At 37.6% G+C, this 27,403-nt stretch overlaps 1 protein-coding gene across 2 annotated transcripts in view; it reads right to left on the minus strand.

The window, feature by feature from the left end:
• TMEM196 (transmembrane protein 196) overlaps positions 1-27,403 on the minus strand; it is a 47,788-nt gene that overhangs the window by 4,978 nt on the left and 15,407 nt on the right. For both annotated transcript variants that reach the window (XM_021689788.1, XM_044920159.1), the window contains exon 2: positions 4,046-4,102. In XM_021689788.1, the coding sequence (XP_021545463.1) occupies positions 4,046-4,102 (57 nt within the window). The remainder of the gene's footprint in view (positions 1-4,045; positions 4,103-27,403) is intronic.

The following is a 27,403-nucleotide window of genomic DNA, read 5'->3' on the forward strand; positions in this document are numbered from 1 at the left end:
TTAACCCGCCCAGCAAACCTCTGAGAGAAATCGTAATATACATTTTGGAGGAATGGTGAGCAGGTAACATTCAAGTGTAGGGACTGAATCCAGATTTTCTGACTCTAAATCCAGTTTCACTGTGTTAATCCCCCTAAAATATCTAAATATCTTCTCATTGAACTGTCATGAGTTTACCAAACTGCAGATCTTTATACCTCTCTAGCTAAATGATCTTGGGGAATTTGGTTACTTCTCTTTTTCATTCCTAGGAGTTTTATTGTGTATCGATTTCCCCAAAGGATAGTTAAGGGACTCCCTGTGAACTGGCCCTTTATATTACAAATCTTTTGTTACTCTGTGGCACCACAATGAAGAATACACAGTAGACATTCCAAAAATACCGTCTGGTTGTTTTGGGGAAACACAGGATGTGGCTTTGCTTTTGATCCTATTATTGGTTTGATCTGGGTCTCTCTTAAGAGACCTCGGGGGTTTTATTCTACCTAAATATCATAAATGTAACTGAATATTCCAAAAGCTTTAATGATTTTATTTTGTATTTGCATTTTGTCTAAATTCCCCCATGGGCTTTCCTTATACTTTAGAGTGTGATACTAATTTAATTATCTACATTTATTTCCATTTTTCTCCAGAACATGGTCTCCACTATAGTCCTCTCTCTTGCCAATCCTACAACTTGTTCATTCCCACCTCAATGATATTTTCCATTTCCTGGAAATGATATTGCTTCTTTCTTGGACTCCTAGATGGAAGGCCCAAAGGCAGTCCTAACTGCTTCAGAAAGCCTTCCTGGATTTGTTGATCTCCTCCTTTGGTATAATTCCATCGGGCAAACAGCTATGTAATTTAATTTGGCATTTAATTTTACACTATCAGGAATTATTTGCTGTTGCCATTTAGCTGAGTTTAGCAAGCATTTATTGAGCACCTAGCATCTGTTAGGCCCTGAGTGAGGCAGCTGTTGGCATTACAAAAAAGAATAGCTCAGAGTTATTGCCCTTGAGTACTCTGCAGTCTTGTGTGAGAGAAGATCCCACATTTCAACATGGCATGGCAAATATTAAAAAAGAGGGATGAGGGGCGCTTGGGTGGCTCAGTCGTTGGGTGTCTGCCTTTGGCTCAGGTCATGATCCCAGGGTCCTGGGATCGAACCCTGCATTGGGCTCCCTGCTCTGCAGGAAGCCTGCTTCTCCCTCTCCCACTCCCCCTGCTTGTGTTCCCTCTCTCACTGTGTCTCTCCTCTGTCAAATAAATAAAATCTTAAAAAAAAAAAAAAAAGAGGGATGAATTGGTTGCCCTTGGAATAGGGAGGTGGAGAATGTAGCCCAGCCAGGGGTTTCAGACAAGGCTTCCCTGATAACATGTCATCTAAACTAAGTGCATGCAGTTCCCGGAAAAGGGTAAGGCCACAGATACCTGAAATAGCATAATGAAATAGCATGGTGGGCAGAAAGAATTACAAATAGTTTGTTTTGTTTCTCTAACTTAATTCAGCATCTTTATTGTGTCTGTCTCACAGTATTTATCGTCAAGACTGAAAATCCAATGATGGATGAATATCTTTTTATAGTTGATTAAATATAATGCTGAATATCAACGACCAAATAACTGAATCATCCCAAGTGGGAACCTGTTGCTCCCAGTTTCACATAGAATCAATATACTACCTTTAAAGTATATTCAGATAGCATGCAGTTTCTTGGGAAATATTTTGGTGTTGACTCATTCTTAGAAAATATGGGAAAATGTTACATTCTAGCCTTCAAGTAATGAATACTATTTAAGAAAGTAAATGACAAATTATTTGACTATTATAAGAAAACATGTAATCTCTCCTGATATTAGTCTCATTCATTCTTGAAAGGCATTCATTAACATGTGCAAACAGAACAGTCTTACCTAAGAATTAAAATATTAAAATCTATACCCACATTTATAACCATATATGATTTTCAAATCTCACCAGACTAGAGAATTTAGACTCGAGAGATATTTGGAGTGGAGAAATTATCATGCAATTTGATTGAAGGATAGAGAATCCTTGATAGCTAAATGTCATCTATGGGAATATCAGAGGGTAAAAGAGGTTAAAGTGAATGGTAGTTTATAAAAGGTTCAGCTCTTATGATTTTTTAAAATAACTCTCAAGAGAATTAGAAAGACAGAAAAAAGACACTAATGCCTTTTAAAAAATTCTTTCTCTTCCCTTCTCCTATGAACTGAATATTTGTGTCCCTCTAAATACAAATGTTGAAGCCTAATCCCCAATACTATATAGTATTTGCAGGTGGGATCTTTGGAAGATAATTAGGTCAGGAAGGTGGAGTCCTCATAAGTGGGGTCAGTGTCTTTATAAAAGAGATTCTAGAGAGTTTTCTTTCCCCTTTTGCCAAATGAGGACACAGTCAAACATTTGCAACCTGGAAGAGAACCTTACCAGAACCTAGCTACACAAAATGGGTCCCTAGTCTGGGTCCAGCCTCCAGCACTGTGAAAAATAAATTTCTGTTGTTTATAAGCCACCCAGTCTATGATACTTTGTTATAACAGCCCAAAGAGATGAAGATATCTCCCTTCCCTTTCCTTCCCCTGTTCCCTTTCTCCTCTGCCTCCCTCTATTTTCCTCTCCTACCCTCATTCTTTCTTTCTTTGTTTGCCCACCCTTTCTTCCTTCCTTCTTTCCTTCCTTCCTTCCTTCCTCTCTCTCTTTCTCTTTCTTTCTTCTAAGTTCCAAGAAATTCTTATTATATAGCCATAAAGACGCCGGTAAAATAAAAGTAGAGAGAGAATGAGGGCCATGTCTAAAAAGTGATAGAAGATTCATAGATGCAAATTACAAGCCTCCCAAAATCTGTATCTAATGCTTTCCCTTTATGTAACTTTAAAAAATTCCATCTCACATGTCTAAGGCAGTGGGTGCTTCATTTTTTGGTCACAAGAGATATCCTCACACAAAAAGATGTGATTCAAAAAAGTAGTTAAACAAAAATAACTAATAATCCCATCCCTGCCCTCCTAAGATAACTGGCCTCCCCCTGGAAAACTCTTTTTAGGATCAAAGACCACTTTCTAGGGTCCAAGTGTAGTATTAATTTTGTCAACTTATAAAAGTCTATGATCTTGGGGTGCCTGGGTGGCTCAGTTGGCTGAGCGTCTGCCTTCGCCTCAGGTCATGATCCCAGGGTCCTGGGATACAGCCCCGCATCAGGCTACCTGCTTGGCGGGGAGCCTGCTTCTCCCTCTCCCTCTGTCTGCTGCTTCCCCTGCTTGTGCTCTCTCTCTCTGTCAAAAATAAATAAAAATCTTAAAAAAAAAAAAAAAAAAAGGTCTATGATCTTTCCTATTGCACACACAAAAATAACCAATGCTTTTCCCCTCTTTTGAACTCTCAAAAAAACATCATGGAGGGAAGTGGGGAACCCACCCTTCGGCATACAGAAGTTCTCCTCCAGCCATTATCAGAGTTAACTGGGAGTATGTTCCATACCCCGGAAATCCATGACAGTACTGAAAAACATCTGAAAACACGTTTGCATTCACAGTAATAAAATTAAATTAAATTAAAAAAAATCATTGGGAATTCACTGTAACTATAACAACCCAGCTGTTCTGCTGCACTGCAAAATTGACTTCACAGTCAAAGCCAGTAATCCGTAGGCCCAGTTCCACATTTAAACAGTTAAATTTCCCATGAACTCAGGCCATGTCTTTTTTAGCTTACTGAAGGATTCATGTGAGTGTCTGGGCATCTATAAACTGGGAAAGTGGAGATTGTCAACCACAGCAGTCATAATGGGTTGCATATTCATGCATTTAAAGAGTATATCAAAGCTTTTCTTTCTTTTTCTTTTGTCATAGTCTCTAATAATCTTGATGGTTTTTTTTTTTTGAAAATGAAAAAGCCAGTATTTATTGGTCAGTCCTCTTTTCATCCTAAATGAGTAACATTCACTATGTGAAAGTTGGCTTGTCATCATTTCCATTTTCAGGTTCCTACGTTTCAAATACTTCAATGCAAAATATAAACAAGGCAGAAACTTACGACAAGTCCAGATTTTTTTTTGGCGCACAGTATTCCACATATGCCACAAAGAAGAAACTGAAAGGGAAAAGAATAAAAATTATTCCATATTCAAAGACAAGAAAACCTCTATTTTTTTAGCTTATAGCTCACTCATGACACTTGTTCCAGGGAAGTGTGAAAATTTTACGTTCCCATCAAAAGCTGGAAAGGAAAATACCTCATTCTAGAATGGTAAGAGATAAAAATGTTAACTTTAGTGAAAATGTGTTCTTTGCAAGACTGATATAGGTAACCTGTGGTACTTAAGCAAAATCTGAGTCAGTTTTACACCAGGCAAAATTATGAAGTAAATAAATTTAGAGTTTTGTTCTTCCTATTTTCTTTCACTGTCTTCTATTTCTTTCTACTTTCTTAAGGAGAAAAGTGGTGTGATACATTCATTCATAACTGATTTCTAAGCAATTCGAAATCAATGGCCTCTACTACAGGTAGTGAATCTCACACAAACAAAAAGATAAGGCATCAAAAAGGGAAATGTTCTTCTTTAGAGACATTCTTTGTACCTCTCAAACTATGTCAGGTAAAATGGTGACCTCCTCATTCTACCAGAAATATGGTCCTTGTGGATATGTTGGAAGACCTCAAGGAGATGAAGCTATTGATGGCATGTCATTTCTTGTAAATAAGCACGTTGGTGACATAATCACTTTGCAAAGAAAAGATGCATCAAATAGTCTACCAATGACACACTATTAGATACTTTGGTTATCGGAGAATGGTAAATCATTTAACTTGGTTAGAAACATTTAGAGCCATTTGAATGTGCATTTATACATACATCTGGCTAGAAGCAAACCATATCAATAAAATAATAGTCATTAATAAATAATAGCCCACTAAGGGCTTTCAGACTAGCAGATAAAGCTTTGAATGCAGTTAAGTTTTTCCTTTTGATTTTCTTTTAAATTGTGCTAGCTCAAGTCAGAACTAATAATATGAGTGGTTTTAACTGAGTTTCACACATGGGTAGACTTTTTAAATATATACGTAAAAATAATCTTAGAATTATATGAAATAAATGAAATGCGTGTGAGAAACACCAACAAAATTTGATAAAGACATAATGAGTTAAGGAAGTTTTCCTTTGCAGGGATTTTTCCATATAAGGGAACGAAATAATTACAAAGCAGGCAATGATGCAGAAAGACAGATCAGAGAAACCAAGGATATATAACAGTTTGCTTAAAATATAGATGATCTTTCAAATTAATACTCAACAAAGTTAAATATTTATGTAATTTTAGAGGAGTGGGAAGGATTTACTAGACATAACAGCAAAGTCACAGACCAAAATGGAAAATACTTATAAATATTAATACATAAAATTATATTTTCTTTTTTTTTTAAGATTTTTATTTATTTATTTGAGAGAGAATGAGAGACAGAGAGCACGAGAGGGAAGAGGGTCAGAGGAAGAAGCAGACTCCCTGCCGAGCAGGAAGCCCGATGCGGGACTTGATCCCGGGACTCCAGGATCATGACCTGAGCCGAAGGCAGTCGCTTAACCAACTGAGCCACCCAGGCACCCCTAAAATTATATTTTCAATAGTAAAAAATAACATACCTCTCAAAGGCAAAAAAAAAATAAATTGGGATCATATTTAGAAAGCCTATGACAGACAAGGGTTAACATATTATACAAATTGATCTGATAAAATAATTTTAATACCTTAAACCATGAGAAGATAAAAACTCAGAACTTTATAAAACTTGAATACTCACATACTTTTCAGAAGTTTTAAATATCTACTTCTGAGTAACCATTTGTCACCCCCATCCCCCTTTGTGTCCTGGGTCCAGATGAACTTGTCCTTAAGAGTCCTTAAGGACTCTTCCTTACTGATCCTATCTCATGTCTATCAAGGCTGTGCTCAAGCCATTCCAGTTTGGAACAGTTCTGTACCTCTTGGTGCTGCCAAGCTTCAGATCAAAGCCTCAGCATGCCCTCCTCCTTGCTTGCCTGACTAACCCATTACTCACCCTGAAAGTCCATTCACCCAGAACTCATTCCTGAAATAATTTGGAAGCAATGTAGTTTTGTGTTCCTTGGATCTCTTCTGAAATCTATAAACATTGCCATTATTTATTCACAGCCAAGCTTGAGTGGACCTCAGGAGTTTAAGCCGAGTTCTCCTTCCCAGCCACTTGGTTAGAACATCTAGGTGGCAATAAAATTGCTTCCTTCTATGGCCCACTAAGGAAAGGAATTTCAGGGCTTGGGGAAGTGGGGGGAAGGTAGAATACAAGGGGAATCAAACAATATATTTCCACTCCCAGTCAGGCCTAGAGAATAAATACTTCTGGATAGTTACTTCTGTCAGGGTATCCAAAAATCTACATTCCCTGGAGGAAACCATTAATCTGAGAAAAAAGTTACCCATATAATGGGCAGTATATAAAATCACAACATTTATGAGGAGGCTGTAAGGGATGTTAGCTGAAATTTAGCCATCACAGTTTATAGAGAAGTGTAAAAGAAGCACAAAAAAGCAGTAAATGATCTTTTAATTTCATGGGCTGTCTGTACTCCAAGTCAGAGCACTGCAAGGGATCTTAAAAGATGACTTAATTCAGTCCTTGCAGTTTGCATGTGGGGAAGTACAGTTCCAGACAGGCTTAGTGACTTGCTCAAGGTCACTCATCAAGGTCACAAATCACCCATGTAATCTAAGGCTTTTTAAAGTGTCTGAGTTGGGGCGCCTGGGTGGCTCAGTCAGTTAAGCGTCTGCCTTCGGCTCAGGTCATGATCCCAGGGTTCTGGGATCGAGCCCCACATCAGCTCCCTGCTCAGGGGGAAGCCTGCTTCTCCCTCTCCCTCTGCTGCCCCTCCCCCTGCTGTGCTCTCTCTCTCTCTCTCTCTCAAATAAATAAATAAAATCTTAAAAAAAAACCCTAAAAACAAAATAAAGTGAGTTAATTTATTTCTAATATTTTAATGAAATGCTCTTCAAAAGGATTTTTCAGTGCTAGTACAGGGCATCAGACTAGCAAATCCAACCAGAAGTGTTCAATGAACACCTGGCCATCTATAATTGCTCTCTTTGCCCTTCCCATTATTAATTTTTGTTGTAATAAGAATGACTATAAGATCAATCAATTGTATTACAGTCTACAATTAAGTGTACCTTATTATAAAGGGAATTTGTTCTATTTCAAAATAGTTTTTTTTTTTTTGCTCAATATAACTTTATCAAGGATGCAAAGCACTCACACTACATTATGAAACAAGTGAAAAACAAATCAGTTTAAAAAAGTAAAATTGATGGCTGGAGACATATATATCTGAATTAGATAGACAATATTACATGAGACAATATAATTTTATTTCTGAGAAGATGGGCTATTTAAACCCAGGAGAGTTATTTGCTTTGCTTTTACTATGAAGTTATATAGATCAAGTGATCTAATGATAGGAAGTGCAACTATGTAATAAAACTAGTTAGCCCTCCAAGTGGAATTCATTTGACTCCAATTTAGATTAAACTCAGTAGATAACTAAGGTTGTGACTCATTGTAGGATGAAATGGAGCTATTATGGAATTAGCATTCTTTTTTTTTTTTTTAAGATTTTATTTATTCATTTGAGACACAGAGATACAGAGAGAGAGAAAGCATGAGCAGTGGGAGAGGCAGAGGGAGAGGAAGAAGCAGACTCCCCGCCGAGCCAGGAGCGCGACACGGGACTCGATCCCAGGACCCCGGGACCACGACCCGAGCCGAAGGCAGACGCTCAACCATCTGAGCCACCCAGGCGCCCCTGGAATTAGCATTCTATATTTTGAGTGGATTTTCTTCATGAAAGGTCCAGGGAGCCTTCTGCTTTTGCTTAAGATGGAGAAAGAACAAAGATGTCATTCCCACTTAAACAATAAGCTAAAGCAGAAAAACTAAGAGATTGATAACTTTGAGAGAGCCCATCAGAATAGTGAAGTCCAAGGCAATGGAATAAGCAGTTCAAAGAGGAATAAGGCCCTCAAAGGAAATTCTGGACACACAAACTATATCTTTCGTTGCAGAGACAGGAGGAAGGGACGTGGGTTGTCACATAAATGGGTGTGTGGGCAGGAAGGGGATGGTGCAAAGCTCTGCACTGTCCTTAGGCTTTCTTTCTTATGAAGCAAATGCTTTAAGCCCCTGGCAAAGGGGTAGCAAAGCTTACTGTTTCCAGGATTTATGCAAATATGGACTGCAACTCTAACTAGAGGAAATGTAGAAAAATATATCTGCACCAAAGATAATCACTGTAACAGCACAATCATTTCCTCACTAGAATGACTGCCTTTTGCACTAACAGCATAAAGAATAATATCAAGATAAAATACTAGCAAGATTCTGAAGATAAAGCACATTGCAACTTTTGACATCCAGTCAAATTCTCATTCACACAAGAGATTACAAAAAACACAGGATCATTTGGGCAAAAGCACTGTGGTGGGCTGAATTATGGCTCTCCAAAGAGATGTATGTCCTAATCCCCAGAATCCACTAATGTTACCTCATATGGCCAAAAAAAAAAAAAAGCCTTTGCAGATGTGATTAAATTAAGAATATCAAAATGAGGTTATTGTGGATTGTCCAGGTAGGCCCTAAATATAGTCACAAGAGTCCTTTAAGAGGAAGAGAAGAAGGTAAAAAGAGACAGAAGGTTCCAAGAAGACACAAAAAGACAAAGAAGGAGAGTTGTGAAGAGTCCATACTGCTGGCTGTGAGGGGGAGGAGAGTCCTGAGGCCCAGCGTGTAGGCACCCTCTGTGAGCTGAAAATGGATTCTCCCCTGTGGCCTCCAGAAGGAATCTAGCCCCGTAGACGTATTTTAGATTTCTGGCCCCCAGAACTACGAGAAAGGATATATTTCTGTTGTTTTAAGCCACTAAATTTGTGGCAATTTGTTCCAGCAGCTATAGGAAACTAATATAGGCTCCAAAACATTTTACATGACACACTCTACAAGAATTACTAGAAGCTGTTCAGGAAAACAAGCAGGGAAAGCCAGGAGATAAAGAAATGTAGGAGAAAAAGCACAAAATAAAACAAAACAGTAAATCTTTTAGATTCAGAAGTATTGATTGGAAAAATTAATTACCTGTTTCGAATGAATATCCCAGGTGATTTTGGCATGAGAGAGGGTGAGGTGGGGGTAAAGAAGATGTAAGTAGTATTCTAAAACTCTTATCATTTAGCAGAATAACAGAAAAGCTAACTAGTTCTAGATATTGATGGAAAGTACAACTTTAATTTTGTGCATTAAAATACAGAGACTGAGAAAATAAAAATAAAGAGAAAAATACAATTTGACAGTAAAGAGGGAACCAAGAGATGTCAGGGAAGTTTAAAAAAAATGATAGGAAATAAAGTGAAACTATAAAATAAGTTGGAATAAATTCAATAGTGTAAGCAATCAGACTAAATGTGAATGCATTCAATTTTCCTTGAAATAGAACAGTCTACTAGGTAAAGAAGGAAAGGGGTTTGTTAAAAGATCCCTAAAATGAATACATGAATGAAAACCTCTTCTTTCCATCTGCTTTTCTCTCTGTCTCTGTCTCTCTGTTTCATTTCTTTCTGTTCCTCTCTCAGCACCGACCTAGATGCTTGTTAATGAATTCTTTATTAGTAATCCTTTCTGTCCAAGAAAGTTTATTCTGGGAAAAGACTAAGAGTAAAAAAAAAAAAAAAAGGGCTCCTGTAGAATTTCTCAATTTTAAATTATGTAATGGAAAATGTTGAAACCATGGTTGTAATGGAAACAGATAAAACCAGTGGCCAGAAGAACAAGCAAGTGTTGGGTGAAGAGATTATGAAAGATGGTGGACCAATCTTGTTTTAAGAGAGCTTATTAAAAATTTTGCCACATCACATTTAATGACCTCAGATGAAACAATTTTCATTGAAATTCACTAGCCATTACACAAGATATACATACTAGAAAGTAGAAATGATGCTACTTGCCCCACACTCAAGATAATGAGCTAAACAACACATTGAACTTAATACTTTGATAAACTTCAATGATTTATACAATTTTGTCAAAATTAAGGTTTCTTTAAAATATATAGAAATATGATCAAGAAAACAAATATTAAATGTTGGGAGACTGAGTGGAAAGAAGTCTATTTCTGGTTAAACAATGTAGTTTCCTTGTACATGGATTGAAAGTTTGATGATTTGCTTTGCTACCACCAGTTCTTGGATATTTTTTTTCTACTTCAATCACCTGTTCAAGAATAACAACTGAAGTCTCTTAAAAGGATTATTTTGTGGTTTAGCACAGAAAATGCTACTGTGCTAACATAGTTCATATTTTCCCTGAAACTGTGCTGATATGATAGTGATTTTCTGGCTATCCTCATCAGGATGGGTAGTTTTATTCTCAGTTAAATATAACAAATCATAAACCACCTCATATTAAAGTAGATATAGCTTCAATGACCACCACATTTCATTTTTACTTGGAAAGTTTTTTTTAGTTCAACACATTCATAATAGTGGCTGAAATAAAGCGTTTATGTTGCAAAGCATGTTGATTGTCTCTCAATTCTCTAGAAAAAAATGTATTGAAAAAGGGAATTTTCTTTCACGATGGGCAAGTGAGTGAAGAAAAGAAATTATGGATCAAAGAAACAGTTTTGAACCTCATGCTACATAAAAGTAAAATTGAATCTGTTATTTCATTTGCCATTACTGGCCTGTTAGAGTTAGAGATCATCTATTTTTATATTCAACTTTGCCATATCTCCTCGGACAAAGCTGTGCTGTTAAAATGAAGTTTCTAGATGACATGATGGAATTTCAAACTGGATGAATGAATTGGTAAATAGGTGGATGAATGTATCACAGTATGCATGGGGAGGGGCAGAAATTAATCAGATTTAGCCAATTCCAGACACACAACTGGGTGCAATTAGTCTTTTCACTGAATCAAATCCCATTAACTTCTTTTTTGTTTTCCTGAAACACTCATGATTGGTCAGATTAGGTTAATTTTCATCTCAATGGCGGCATTTGAAAATGATTTGGATGGCGTTGACCTTTTAAATGTCACAATCCTAGCTTTGTGGGTTTCAAAAGTTTCCTTCTCAAACCTCAGATGTCCTTGAGATGTCAGCACGGGTAGAGCTTTCTATTAAAAAAAAAATCACTGAAAAAGATATTACCTTGACACTGAATGGTAACTGCTAGAAGATCCTTTTTAAATGTGAGTGACTTCCCAAACTAAAAAAGGTTGTATTCTTTTTAAATTTTTATTGGTGTATAATTGTCATATAACATTATATTAGTTTGTATTCTTAATTATGTGAGACAGAAAATGGCTTGGGAAAGGACCCTACGAGTATATATCCCAGCTGTTTATTTATTTTCTCTCAATAGACACAGCATAGGCATTTCCCCTTGGTGAAACTAGAAATTGGGCAGTCTCAACTGAATGCTATTACTTACTATCACCTAGTCTGTTATGTAAATTGCTCTGAGTGATTATAATACCATCTCCCCTTTAAATACCCTTTATACAGACACTGTCCCTTGAGGCACACACCATCCCAGTCACATTCAGAAATTTGCTCCTGGAAGAAATCAGATACTTGTCATTTAGTCAAGATCAAATGATGTAGAAAACAGTCAACAGGTATCACAAAAAGCTTCAGGACATTAAAAAATCAGAATATAATTTTTTAAAATGTGAGATCAATTGGTTTGTTACTTTAGGGTTCTTTCAAGCCCTCAGGTACTATGGCTGGCAAGCCTTTCGGGCTGAAAGCAGAGATTCTAAAGGAAGGAGAAGAGTTCCTCATTTTATGATTATAAGCAATGGCCTGTCCTGGATGGACCATGACTTAAGGTAAGTAACTACCATCTATACGTGTTCCCTCTGGGGAAAAAGAGAATACTGTGGTAGGCAGAGTAGGGTCCCTAAAAACAACTTTATCAAACTTTAGAGCTTATATCACCACTGTAACAATCCTGACCATATGAATCCTCCTTGAAATCCTTTGTAAGATCTCAGAGTGAAGGGGTCTCTTCCCAGTTGAGGGCAGATGTCTCATACAGTAATCCCATCTGAGTATGTATCTGTCCAGTTTCAAGTACCAAGATTTCCCCTAACACTCTTGAGATTTAGGCAGGTTATAAAAGCTGCCCATGTTACCTCCTTTTTTGTTCTACCAGGATAATCTTTGAGAAAACACTTTTGGTGCCTTAATGGTTGGACCCAATTTGGATTACGTGACCTCAGTTACAAAGCCTTGACAAGAATTTTTGAAATAATGGCATCTGTAAACCATTTTTTATCAGAATGACACAGGGATATTTGTCATAAATGCAGAGTCATGGGCCCCCATTGAATCAAATTTTGGTGGGGTGGGGTCCAAGAATCTGCATCTTGGATAAATTCCGGGGTAACTGTTATACTCTTAATTGTAGGATAACCCTAGGTATAGAATCACAGGACTGATTTAATTCTCTAGTTTGGCTTAGGTGAGCTGGCGCCACCAGAAGCCAGCTAGATGTGGGACCTACCACGGGGGTAGTAGGCCTGAAGGGACCAACAATGAATGCGTGTCTACTACCAGACTCCGGAGACTCCCTAGGCTTACGTGATGAATGAAGCTTCTTCTCTTTCCTGAAGGATTTAATGGAGAATATTTGTCTCTTCATTGCCGGGTGTAAAGACAGTTATCAGAAGCACCCCAGCAGAAGTAAAGGTGTTTTGTTCATACATCTATCTCTCCATCAACCATGGTGGGCAGGGTAGGGAAGGAAATTGATGGTGCTTTCTCTGGATCCTACTGTAGACATTTTATGCCTTTGCATGGCAAGTTTTAAGTGGCTTATCTTTGACAGGTTCATTTCCCGCATCAAAGAATAGTGGCTTTTAAGGTCTTTACACTCCCCCAACCCATTCCCCTGAGGATAAATCACTTCCGGTAATCAGAACACCTAGACTGAAGCAAAGGTGGGGCTATCAGTGCTCCACAGAGAGCCTCTAAGGAATAAAAGAGCTGTTCCTTCAAAGGATATTAACAAAGAGACATTTTCTTGCCTAACTTTTTCTCTTCATTGTTTTCTGTCTCCCTCTCTCTTTTAAGAGTCTGAAGCAGTTGATTAGAGTCTTGCAAAAGCAACACAGAGAAGAGTTTTACTCCCACTCTGTGGGTCAGCATTACAGTTTATATTATTTAGCCAAGTTTCTATGTCTGCTACAGTTCTCATAATGAATATTTTGGATCAGGTAGGAAATAATAGTTTTCTTCCTGAATGTATTTATGCCAGAGCCTGTCAATATACACAACTGGACTGTGAAAACCATTAGGTTGGAAAGAGTAAACTAGAATGTTTCCAAACTCCATGGGTAATCAGAGTTGCAGAGCACTATTTATAAAGCACCTGAAATTTACTAGGGGTGGATGCGTCCTTTCTCTCCTATTTAGTTAACTTCAAACTGATTTTAAATGATGGCAAGCATTCATTACATCTTTCCAGTAACCTGGTTCAATTTGATTGCCAGAGAGCCCTCAAACAAGGTAAATAGGGAAACTCGTGAATCAATCCTCAAAAGAGGTAATTGGAAAATTTATAAAACTGAGAGCTGATTAAAAATTCCTCATTGCCCTAAAAGATCTAAAGTAATATCTTTTAAGAACACGAATTAGGCTGTTAAAACTAGCAGATTCTGGGAAGTGACTCTGGAGAGTGAGGTTTTTGAGGAGTACATTTTGGAAGGAATCATTTAATTAAAGTGCAATAACGGTGCAGAAGATTTATAAACTTAAGTTAATAAAGGACCCAAGGAAGATGCTGAGTTTCTGAATTGTTTCAGAATAGCTCTAAATGGTGGCTTCTGAGTCTCAATGATTTATGTTATTGGTGTGATGGCTTTCAGCTTTCTCTGGATAAAGAGGACCATAACAAAATAATTTTGAGTCCTCCTTCCAATCTCCCACTGATTCATTTCTTCATTACTCAGCAACTATAGTATCCCAGTGAAGTTGCATAGACACTAGCCCGTCTTTGTAGTATTATAAGGTGATACTATAGTGAATAAAAAATAAGTTACATACTCAGTAGAGCCAGACAGTAGGTGTTGGCTCTTAAAGAGGCAAAAAGATTAAGCCTGACAGATTTTCTATTTCCTGGAGTTAAGGTGTGCTTTTACTGAAAAACCCACAAAGATTGCAGGAAGAAATAATAATGTATAAAAAAGAAATAATTTTGGAGCATTAAAAAACACATTTGGGTAATGGGCTCTGGAGAAAATATTAAACGCTGCACTGTCCATCAATATCCTTCAGCACAAAGATTATTTGCCTTACTGGAAGAAAGTTTACAAGATATCTTAGCAGATGGACTTTTACCCTCATCTTCCAGTCCTTTTAGTTTAGTTCCTGTTAAAGGACCCCAAATGGAAATACTTTCTCAAGTATTCTGTTGGGATAAATTCTCAAATTTCCAAAGTTTACTTTTTCAAAAATTCACAACACTTACTATTTGGGTTCTCTCTCCCAGTATTTCTGGGAAGGCTAAAAAAACCACTCTTTACTATTTCCGCTTTGTGGGTAGAGGAATTAAGAAGGCAAAAAAATCATACAGTAAGCAAGTGGCAGAAGTTCAACAAGAGCAGAACATGGGGGTTCCCAGATTATTGCTTATTGTGTGCATTATACCTCATTTCATGTTAGCTCTAAGAAAATCAGAAACACCTTGTCAAAAAATACTCTTGTTAATAGACAAGTCATAAAACTTCCTAATGAAAACCTTGTGAGAAAAATCTCTCTGGTGGGAACAATCGCTATACAAGAATGACTATCACCTTGGTTTTAAACTTCCTCTGGAATTTGTGTTCTCTTTTTCCTCACAGTCACTATCATTCTTGGCCTCAGGTTCCCAGCTGTATCTCTAGCCCAGTGGTGGATAAAACCTAAAGTAAGATAAATCCCTGTCTAATCCCCTCACCACAACTAAAATAAGCTGATATTTTCAAACGAACTTGATAAAAAAAACCAAAGGGGGTACAACAGCAAAATTAAGAAAAGAATTGTAAGATGCACAACAGTGGTCCCCTTCCTGATGCGTATCTCATCCACTCTGCAAGCCCTGTGCCATCCCACATCCCATCTGAAGGACCCAGGACTGATGATTCCAAGAGGATACCAAACGTTAGAAGACAAAGTGTCAGGGACCACTTTCAGGGTCATCTCCTCCCAATTAAAATTAAAATTAAAATATAATAATATATAATATAATAATATATAATTATATAATAATATATAAAATATAATTAAAATTATAACTGGCATCCACAGACAGATTTTATAGTTTAGGCCACTTGCCAAAACATTATCACAGAATCATGGATTCTGTGAGTTGATTTGCTACAAATGGTGATTCTTTTGCTTTTCATTCTGATTTCTAACCAGATTTCATGAAATAACTCCGAGGACCTTTATTTTTATCCATTTTAAAGTGCTGAGACCATAAAATGCCTACCTATGAGATTACCTGATGGCTGAAAGATAAATCATAAAGAACAGGTACATTTGGTGCAGCAGGATGTGCATATTCATAGGTTGAAACTAGGATTACCAAAAATTCTGTTCATTGGTGTATCTGGGAAATGGGGGTAGTTTAAAGTGTTGCCTCTTATTTCTGGATTTAAATGTTGTAATCAAGAATAATGGATAGGAGTTATATGGAGGGAGATTTCCACTCATTACCAGGAACAGTTTTCTAATGAACAGACCTGTCCACAAAGTAGCCTGGGCTTCCTCATAACAATGACTGAGGTCCCTTTGGGAATGTTTGGAGAGTGACTGAATGACCACCTCTTAGGGTGCAGAGAACAGATTGGTACAGTTCTGACAAGGGATTGAAGTAGGATTCTATGAAACATACTGACATTCTGATTGAGATTAATTTATGACATGGCTACAAGATCCATTTTCAAAGAATTGGAGTTCATGACAAAAGTGGCACTTTGCCATCTATCTCTGATGAAACAGAAGACATTTCAGGCTCCTCAGCATCTTCGGCTATTTATTGTTGTGACCATAAATTAGCCAAGAGAACGTAAAAATGTACGGTTAATTGACACTACCGAATATAGAAGGCCCGGTAACGGTTTACTGTAAATGCAGAAACAGCTGTGCTCTTTTTACCTTTCTTTTTATTTACAGTTAATAATAGATGACTCTTTATGGTTCCCAGTGTATAAAATTATAACTGGCATCCACAGACAGATTTTATAGTTTAGGCCACTTGCCAAAACATTAGTTAATTTATAGTCTTTATAGCCCTGTGGGAGTTACGGGACTTTATTACTTTGCCTAGAACCTCAGCAGGAAGGAGCTACAGCCAGATCTAGATTTAGAACGTAGAGTGACGTGAGCAAGATGGTGACATAGCTTGTTCCTGACTTTGCTCCCCGTCATGAGAAGAACTAACAGCTATTCAAGAAGACACCACTGAAAGAACCCTGGAACATGGGGCTGAGACTGAAGTACCCCCTGGCACCACAGAGACCAAGACAGACTGCATTTGTCGGGCAAGAGAAGCAGCTACATGTTGACCACATCGCCTCTCCCCCAGACCAGCGCATCACCATGCAGCAAAGTCTTGCATGAGCGTCTGGTTCCTCCACTGAGAAAAGAGAACCCGGGAGGGATAACAAATCCCACCAGCATTGTGGGTCATTTTGTGGGAGCCCCTACTCTGACTTCATACCATGGGGATTACAGGGGAATCTATGGGACTTGACCATTGGGAAAGTGACTGGGATGGAGAAGTGGGTGAGAGGCTTGCAACCACCAGCACACAGATCTCAGTAGTCTACTGAGAGTTCGTACCTGAGCTGGTACCGCCCAATAGTAATCCCAACCAGCATCTCTGTCCATCTGTAGAACCAAGTTAAGGGTACACACTCAGCAGGGTGCAGATATGCCTCATTCAGATACTCAGTCAAGGAGTTCTGCGGGCCCTAGAGCCCGATTTGCCCATGCCCAGGCAAAGAGCTGAATCACAGCCCTTCCTGCTGTGGGGAGTGTTTTCTGGGCCCATCTGATCAGAAGGGCTGGCAACATCCCCTGAAGCTGTACGGCCCAGTGGCACTCAAGCTGAGAGTGGGAGGGCAGAGCTGAATGCCCCTAAAGTAAAGCTAGTACCAGGTGTGGAGCTCAAAATCAGCAGAAGAAAGGATATAATAGAGATTAGAGCAGAAATAAAAGCAGTAGAGAACAGAAAAGCAGTAGAAAAGATGAACCAAACTAAGAATTGGTTCTTTGAAAAGAGAAACAAAATAAACCCTTAGCTAGGCCAACCAAGGAAAAAAGAGAAAGGACCTAAATCAACAAATTATAAGTGAAAAAAAAAAAAAAAAGGAGAGAGAGACATTATAACTGATACCTAAAAAGACTCCAAATAGCCAAAGAAATCCTGAGGAAAAAAGAACAAAGCAGGAGGCACCACACTTCCTGAATTCAAGCTGTTCTATAAAGAGATAGTCATCTAAACAGTATGGTACTGGCATTAAAACAGACAAATAGAACAATGGAATAGACTCAAGAGCCCAGAAATAAACTGAAGCATATACATTCAACTAATATTTGACAAGGGAACCAAGAATGCTCAATGGAGAAAAGACAGTCTTTCCAATAAATGGTGCTGAGATAATTGGATATTCACATGTAAAAGAATGAAACTGGACTACTGTCTTACACCACTCACAAAAATTAACTCAAAATGGGGTGAGGGGCGCCTGGGTGACTCAGTTGTTAAGCATCTGCCTTTGGCTCAGGTCATGGGATGGAGCCCCACATCGGACTCCCTGCTCAGCAGGAAGCCTGCTTCTCCCTCTCCCACTCCCCCTGCTTGTGTTCCCTCTCTCGCTGTGTCTCTTTCTATCAAATAAATAAATAAAATCTTTAAAAAAATGGATTAAAGACTTTAATGTAAAACCTGAAATCATGAAACTCCTAGAAGAAAGCATAAGAATAAAGCTGCTTAACACAGATCTTGATAATGAGTTTTTGAGTATGACACCTAAAGCACCAACAACAAATACACACGTGGGACTACATCAAACTAAAAAACTTCTGCACAGCAAAAGAAACCATCAACAAAGTGAAAAGACAACCTACAGAATGTGAAAAAAAATTTGCAATCATATATCTGATAAGAGATCAATATCCAGAATATATAAATACATATCCAAAATATATTAAAAACACATACAATTCAATATATAAAAAAGTCAAAAAACAACCCAATTAAAAAACAGGCAAAGGACTTGAATAGATATTTCTACAAAGAAGATATGCAAAACGACAACGTGTACATGAAAAGATGCTCAACATCACTAGTCGTTAGGGAAATGCAAATTAAAACCATAACGAGATATTACCTCATGCTTGTTAGAATACCCATTATCAAAAAGATAAGAGATAACATTTATTGAGCACTTGCTAGATACCAGGCTCTGGGCTAAACATTTTATATACATTACCTAATTTAATTCACATATTCAGTTGAGAAAACTGATCCTCAAGACAACTTTTTCACACCATACAGTTGGCATTTGGCAGAAGTGGAATTCAAACACTGGCCTTTCTAACTCTAGCGGCTAAACTAATTTAGGATTTTCCAGTAATTTTACCCCAACTTTTTGTTGGGGGAATGAGGCAATGGGAAGGGATGAAATAAGTTCAGGTCTACAGGTAAATTACTAAATTGTGGTCGGGGAGCTTTTCCCCCTAAAGCTACTGGATTCTAGTCTCAAAAGAAGTATTTTCCTACCACTTGGTGGCAGTAGCTACCAATTAATTCACAGTGCTGTTTTTCAATTTAACTAAAGTCGTGGTCTTTATTTCTATTTGGGAGCAGTTCTTTAAAAAGATTTCTCCTTTCAATTAATTAACCTTTTCATGTAATATATTTATTTCCAATAAATAAATATATTTATTCTTTTTCTTATTCTTATTGATTATTGTCTTGGATATCATTCAGGTCCATGGATTTCCCTTTAGAATAATGGCCATAGATAAAGACAATAGAAAAGTTTCCGGTTTCCTCCATTCAACTTTATAGCTTCAGAGGTGTGCGCTGTATGCCTGACCAAAAGAGGTTAATGACAGAGCTTGGAAAGAACAGACAGGACAGCTTATCAAACCATAAATAGAAGACAACTTATAATCAATGAGTATTAACTTAGTATGGGTTTATAATAATCAAGAAACACCAAGCATGTTTTCTCAATCCACACATGCAGTCCATTTCACAGAAGAATAAGCTAAGGTCCAGAGACGTCTAAGTGGTCTTACCCAAGAGACACTTGAATGGAGTATACAGCTAAAAAATGGCAGAAGCAGAATTCAAATCCAGATCACTCTGACTCCAAAGTATGTGCACTCTCCCCTGTCTCATCCTGCCTTTCTGACAACGGTATTATTATTCTAAGGAAGAAAGCAGTCACAAAAGACTTCTAATTTTCAGGCTGGAAAGGGAATATCAAAATTCTAAGGATGTTCAAGTCTCCAATATAGAGACAAGAAGAAGAAATGAGTGTACAGTGATAAAGAATATATTTTGTGTAGCTTTAAAGTCAGGCAGAAAGTTAGAGGAGTCTACCAAAATGAGCTAAGGCAAAACTTTTTGGGGAGGTGAGGATAATATTAGTCTTAAATAATTGTATGGAACTATCGGAAAGCAGAAGACTGGACTAAAGTACTGAAATTTAGGACTTAAAATCATGGGTTTGTTTTTGTTTTTGTTTTTTAGAATATGTTAGGCCATGATGAAATGCTTATATCACTATTTTAGCAAAACAGCAGACTACAAAACTATGTACATTTTGTTCTTCTATTGCACAAATTATTATTTTCATACATGCAAAGCCAGGGCAATAATATGACAATGTAAATAGTGACTTTCTCTGAGTGGTGGGATCACTGGTCATTTTAATGTCATTTTGGCTCTTTTGTATTTTCCCAATTCTTTAAGGTAAACTTTTATAAAATAATAGGATGTTTCATTTCATCTTTCCAGAACTTTGTTGTGATCACATCACATCATGTTGACCTATGGCTTTAGCATTTAGAGGAGTTAATGAACGTAAAAAGATGGGGAAAAAAGCCAACAGAGGCAACTTTCTTAAAAGTGAGGGAGGACCTCCTCATAAAGTATGCATTGGAAAGAGTTCATCAAAATATTTTCCTTGATGGCTTTTAAGTTCCCACCATGTGAATGATTTATTTGAATTAAGTCACAGAATCCCCAAAGGGCATCCATTTAAAATCCATCCTATAACTTGGGCAGGTTCTACCCACAAAAAATTAGTATCCATGTGGGAAAAACACCATTTTCCTGCTTTATGTGTATGTGAGAACCCTCTATACTAATCCAGAGCAATGCTAAATGTCCTGGAGAGTCCTGGTTTCAGTGAAAGGGAATGTCAAGGCTTTTTGTGAGTTAGCCTTGTGTTCATTAACAGCTCCTCCAGATTCCTCTCTTCCATTAATCCTCTTTCTTCCAAATAAACAACATTCACAAACAATTCTGCTAAGCTCCATCTATTGCAGTGGACACTAGAATGCTAGTGAATCATAAGGTGCCCAACATCAATATTTTATTTGTATTTCTGACTTGACAAGAGTCTTTACACTTTAGGATCAATCTCTTCCATTAAGAGAGGCAGATTTTTCACCTTTAAGTCATTCTGATGGTCAGAAAGTTCTTTCTTTCATTAAGCCTGAAGCCTTTATGCCTGTGATATCCATCCTTTGCCCCCCCCCCAACTTATGACAAATACACCATTTAACCCTGTGTTTTCTCTAGGGCAAACATACCCCGGTTTCTCAGCCATCTTCATGATCGTTCTCTCTTAAACGTTCTGATGCCTTTCTGTCTCTTTCTCTTTTTAGGTTCTACACCCAGCATGGAGCCCAATGCGGGGCTTGAACTCATGTCCCTGAGATCAAGACCTGAGCTGTGATCAAGAGTTGGATGCTTAACTGACTGAGCCATCCAGGCGCCCCACTCTCTCTGTGTCTCTTTAAGGAAAAAAATGCCAGCCATGGAATTGTCTGGTAAGCAAATCGATAAATTGGCAGAGCTTCTTCTTTTAGTCAGATTTCTTTCTAGCAAACTTCCAGCTTATTGATGTTCCTAATCATTATTACGTCTGGCCCATAACATTTGCCCTCCCTACAGGTATCTGTATCTTAGAATTAACACAGATCAGTCTTTACCTATGGAGATTGGCTGTCGGGTGGGAGATACTTTTAAGCATTGGCCCTGTGGTGTTCTTTATCAATTGCAGGCCATTTTGTACTCTTCAGAAAGTACAACAGAGATTAAAATATATTGGGTCTACAATGTTTAGAAATCTATAAACAAACACCATCCATTATCCAATTCCTTTCCTTTACGAGTAGTTCTATAACTTACAGAACCCAATAGAAATGACATCATTCCCTCAGAAATAAAGTGAGGTTTGCTCAATTTGTAACCAAAATACAGCTTCAGAGTCTGTGAAGGAGGAACAATCATGTATTATGCCTTTTTAAATATTTGTTTTAAAGATTACAATTTCCTAATGCTCGTTTCCGTGAATAGTGTTTTCTTCCCAAAGGTGTCTGTTAAGGAGTAACTATAGAGGTTGGAACAAGCTGAGGGGAATTAAGGTTAAATGTAATGCGATTTTAAGATTTACTCTGATTTCAGGGGGAAACAGTAAGGAGAACTCTGATTAGATAAAAAGGATATTATGGTTATTTGGGGTTTTAGTACAGAGCTAGGAAGAAGAGGGTTGGCATGATTTTTCTGCTAAATGTCATGAAGAGGAAACACAGGGAAACACAGGGAAAATAATCCCTTTGCCCTGACAAGATAGATAACATGATGGTTATGCATCAGCTAGCAGAACGAGATTACAAGCAGGACAAAGGTATTTGTGATGGTTTTTCATATGGAACTGCTGGCTACTCTGGAGCATTAGAGGAGTCATATGTAGGCTCCAGGACATTTCTCAGTCTGGGGAAAGGTTAGTTGGTGGGTGCTGTCTACTAGGGTCTGGGATTTAGAATCAGCACTGTTCTTTATGGGCAGAGCTTAAAAGAAAGGGATGGAGTATAACATAACAGTTAGGAGTACAGACTTTGGATAAGGAAAACATGGGCTTTAAATTTGGCTATGCCACACAACTTAGTGGCACTTGTACATCTACTTAAACTCTCTGAATCTCAACTTCCCTATCTGTAAGATAAGCAGACTGCTACAAATATCTTAAAACTTACCTTGCAGTGCTATTAAAAGGATTATTGAGATAATGTTTATGATGTACTTGGGTATAATTTCTACTACACAATAAACCAGACATAAGTTATTAATAAAATTATTAAAATTATATAGTATTTTATTTAGTATCTGATGAGTATAGACCAGTGTCTGAATTCCTGACAGGCATTATAAAAAATATTTTAGATATTCATTCTTTGTTTTTGTTTTTTCCCATTCACAGACTCTTCCATAGGCCAAAACTGTGTGTATGTTTGCTCATGATCCCTCCTTCATGGAGGTGGGTTGTCCCATATCAAATCCGTATGTACTCACTAATGTATGCACTATTATTTTCTCCAGTTTCCAGCCGTGATATGCTGAGCAGCAATTAACAAAATTTTTTAGGCTTATAAGTGGACTACCTTTTAGAAAGTAATTATCAAATGTATTAATTTCTATTTGATGCAAAGGAAGTCTTCTAAGTGTTCCCAATAATACTTGCTGCTAAACGTGCTATTTCAAAGCAAAATGTCATGTCTAAAGTAGGTCCGTGTTCCAAGAGACCAGAGAATAACACAGGATGCTGGTCATCATGAAAGCTTTGTCTATTCTTAGCTCAGCCTACAATCATTCTACAGTTCAGTGTGCTCACAGTCAGATGCATGGGAGTCAACAAAAGAGATCCAGCAGGGATACTATACTCACAAAATATGAGTTTCAAATCTGTTTCCCCTCATCCCTCTCTTGTTTCTATCACTCTTACCACTATTTTCTCAAAACTCAGAGGCACTTTTGATCCCCCCCTTTTCCATATCTTTTCCACCAATCCAACTACTGTGTGCCAGGAATTCCACACCCACAGTGAACCTCTTATTTCATTCAGGACCTCACCAACCCTCCCTTGGATTATCTAAGAGCTTTCTAGCGAGCCTCTCTGCCTTCTGTTTCTCTAACGTCATTTGAAGTCCATTCTAAGCATGGTTTTTAGTACCTCACTCCTTCATACAATTTTTTTTAATGACTCAACAAATGTCTTAGCTTGTCATCAGAGCCTAGATGGATAGTTCCAATCCAGTTTGCAAACTGGTCTTCTGCTGATATCCTACAGCCAAAGTAGACTTAAGAATCCTTGTATATACTCAGTGTATCATCTTTGCTTATATCCACTTTTCTACTTGCAAAATTTTGTTCTTATTCTTACTTATTCTCCAGGGCTCATCTCAAGTTTTCTAACCAGATGTGATTTCATCTTTTTTTCTGATTTCTCATAGTACCTTATGTGCATCTTTTTTTGGGCCTTGTTACATTGTGACTCAGTTATTTTCGTGTTTATTACCTGTATCACTAGACATTAAGCTCCTTAAGAGATGCTTTTCATATTTATAACTACCACCAAAACCCTCCTCCCAAACAGAATTCTTAGAATGGTCCCTGGTATACAGGACACACTTATGAAATTGTTGGAATGGAAGAGGAAGGTCTTTGGTCATGGTACGTATCAAGCAAGAGGTTCTCAATAATTGTTTGTTGAATAAAGTAATACAGGTAGTTTTTATTCCTACACTTCTGTAAAATTGTTCATTCCGAGATTATCAATGACACTCTACTGACTATTCTTTTATTTTTGAAATAGTCTCTGCATAGGATTCCATTCCACACTCCTGATTGCCCTCCTTCTTTTCTGTCCTTCACTCCTCAGTCCCTACTGTTGGGTTCATTTTTTCCTACCCATACTGTCTGCTGGGATTCCTGAAGTGTCAGTTCTCACTCTCTGCTTTTTGCAGCTTTCACTATTACTTCTCTGCCAAAAACTTCTTACAACTAGACCTCAAGTACCGGCCTCTATCTGAACTCAGCAACAGAGTTCCAACTGTATTTTTCACAAAGATGCCCTCCCCAAATTTCAAACTACACATTTTTATCTTTCTTTATTCACTTCTAAAATATCAGTTATTATATTTGGTGGTAGAAAGCCATTATTTTGGTCTTCAGAATTTATTTACCCATTTTCTGGCAATCCTACCTCATTTTTCTGCCGAGGAAGTCACTACCCCTCACTCTCAGTCATGTGTTTCCCACCTCCAACAGCCCTGTGAACCAACTTTAATGAATTAGGATGTTCTGTCCTTCTTGTCACAGTGATTGCTTCAGAGATCACCACAAGATACAAGTAAGGCCAATCAGAGGGAATGAGAATAAATTCTAGAAATTTTATTTCATTATTCAGGGAGGCAGACTATCTTTCCCACTGGCCTAGGTATGGTCACGATGCGACCCAAGAATTGCTAGTCAGCCAGAAAAAAATCAGGCACTGAGGTGCCTCACAAAAATGCTTTGCACTTAAAATGTCCTAATCATTCCCTGAAGATAATGAGAAAATATTCTCCTGAAAATACTGTCATCATCCGCCTGAAGATATTATCCTCCTCCAAAACTTCTCACTTCTGGAAATAGCACAGCCAGCCACTGAGTTCTCATTCTTGACATCTGGGACTCCTAACTGACACCTCATTCAAACTCTCCTGTATGTCAGGGAACCACACAGTATTCTTTTTGTCTTCAGAATATAGCTGAAATGTATCTGCTTCTGTTCACTCCCATTGCTTCCACTCTATTCCAGACCACTATCATCTCTCATCCGTGTTACAGCAAAAGCTTCCAAATTTGTTCTTTCCATCCTTGCCTTCATCAAACCCACTCTTCTCTGAACTTGTTACTTCCACATTTCAAATCTTTCAATTTTATCCCATTGACTTTAAGAAAAAACTCAAAATCTTTCCATGGTCTATAAAGTGTTTCATAATCTGCCTTCTTCTACAGCCTCAACCTTCACTGATTTCTCTCTTAACTTCTTGGAACTCATCAAATTCTTTTTCCCTCAAAGACTTGACCTGTGATGTTTCCATGGCCTGAAATAGTACTGTTCGTCTCTGACTGGCTATTATTCCTAATTTAAATATTAGCTAAATATTACTTCTTCATAGAAGATGCCCTCTTAACTTTCTGGACTGAGTTCCCATTTTAAGCTCTTTTTTTTTTTCCCCCATTTTAAGCTCTTATAGTATCCTGACATTTTCCCCTTGTAGCATTATAATTAAATACTTACTTGTATATTTATTTGTTTAATGTTTGTATCCCTACCACAGATTGTGTCTTGAAGGCAGGAACATTATCTTCTTGCTCTTTATAGTATCTCCAGAATATAGCACAAAGTCTATTATAAATTGATGGATGAATATTTCATGAATAAATGAATCAAAGAGGCACAACTTGTCTAAACTTAATTTGTTTTCTTGCCCTACAAACCAGCCTCTGTTTTTGTTTTTCTGAGCACAGTATACTCTCATTCTCTTTAACCAGGGCAGAAAGTCAGCCTTAATTTCCAGTCTCTTCCACTCTCATTTTTCATAGCCTGTTTCCCACCAAGTCTTGTTGAATCTGCCTCCCTAAACTTTCTCATGTATGCCCTTTTTATTTCTATTCCCACTAAAGGGAGCTTCCTTCTGATTCTAAATTTTAACATGAATGATGTACATAATCCCCCGGCTCTAATTCTTCCCGCTGCTGCCTAGGTGACTATTACTAAAGTGTTGACTCATGTTACTCCTATCCTCAGAACCTTTAGAACATTCTTAGAACCATCCATTTCTTAAAAAGTATGCAGTTCGAATTCCATAGTATACTCTTCAAGTTCCTCACAGGTCAAGCCTACCTTTTTATACTCTCTTCTTTCTGCACATTGTGAGTTCAGAAACCAATGTGCTCTTTACCATTCTCAAGCTCTCTGTGCATCATGTCTCCACTAACCTGGAGTGCCTTTCTTTCTTCCCTTCCCAGCAAGCCCTAACTACTTGAATTTTTCAAACTTGCCACCAAAGGCACATCCTCCATGAAGTCTTCTGTCTCCCTCTTTACTTTCCTTTGTGTATCCACAGGATGTTCATACACTGCATTCTGAGTTTAACTATATTTATTTGGATTTAGTAGGAGACAATATAGTTTAGTGATGAGAATGGCTTCTGTACAGTCAAATGGGCTGAGATTGAATCATGGTTTCATCATTTTCAATCTGTGTGACTTTGAGGAAGTTACTTAAAGTATTTGCCACAGTTTTCTCCTTCATTGGATGCATAAGAGAATGTACTTCATAGAATTGCTGTAAATAATTAGATAAAATAATTGGGGCAAAGCACTTAGAAGAATTCACGTGCTCAATATCTGTTTCTGTTTGCATACATTTCTGCTACCAGCTATGTAGCCCTCAGATCCAGAGTACAGATAATTATCTACCTCCAAATTCTCAACAAAGTGCTTCATTTAAAGTAAAACCAGTAACTGTTTGTCAAATTGGTTAGTTGGGAAGTTCTAGGGTCCTGTATATCTTGAGGCTTTGTATTACCACAACTGCCTCAAGAAGATCCCGTTAAAGAAACAACTATTTAGGAAAGCAAAGAAAGGGGAGTGAAATTTATCAGAATTTTTAAAAAGGGGGAAATTACGTGAAAATGTTATCGGTAATATTGTAACTGCACCTCTAAAGAGGAGAATACACAAAGGAATCTTGTATAAACAAGCTGAAGACTTATAGCTAATGCTAAGTGTTGTTACCAAAGTGTATCTTTTGATGGAATCGTTCTTTGTAGTCGGGGCTAAGAGGCTATGACCATTCACTATTGAGAAAAATCTGTACTTTAGAACAGAACCCTTAGGCTCCCATTCAGTCTTCCTTTGTCATTTAACTACATTAGGCAAATCAACTGAATTCTCTGGGGCTTAATCTTTAAAGGGAGGGAGTTGGACTGGATGGGATTCCTGAGTTCCTCCCTGCTCTGACACTCTGATCACTAATCTAAATGGCCCTGTTTTCTCCCCCACTCATTTTTACCAGACATTTCTCCAGTATTTATGAGGTATTTCTCGAGTAAATACCATGACACTATCACAGCTCTCTGACACTGCATATGTCATTTGTTAGTGAAATGATATTCTCCATTCCCTTCACCACCACTATACTAATACTAATACTAATACTAATACTAATACTAATACTAATACT

This window comes from Neomonachus schauinslandi, chromosome 12 (genome assembly GCF_002201575.2).
Source record: "Neomonachus schauinslandi chromosome 12, ASM220157v2, whole genome shotgun sequence".
Classification (NCBI taxonomy): Eukaryota; Metazoa; Chordata; class Mammalia; order Carnivora; family Phocidae; genus Neomonachus; species Neomonachus schauinslandi.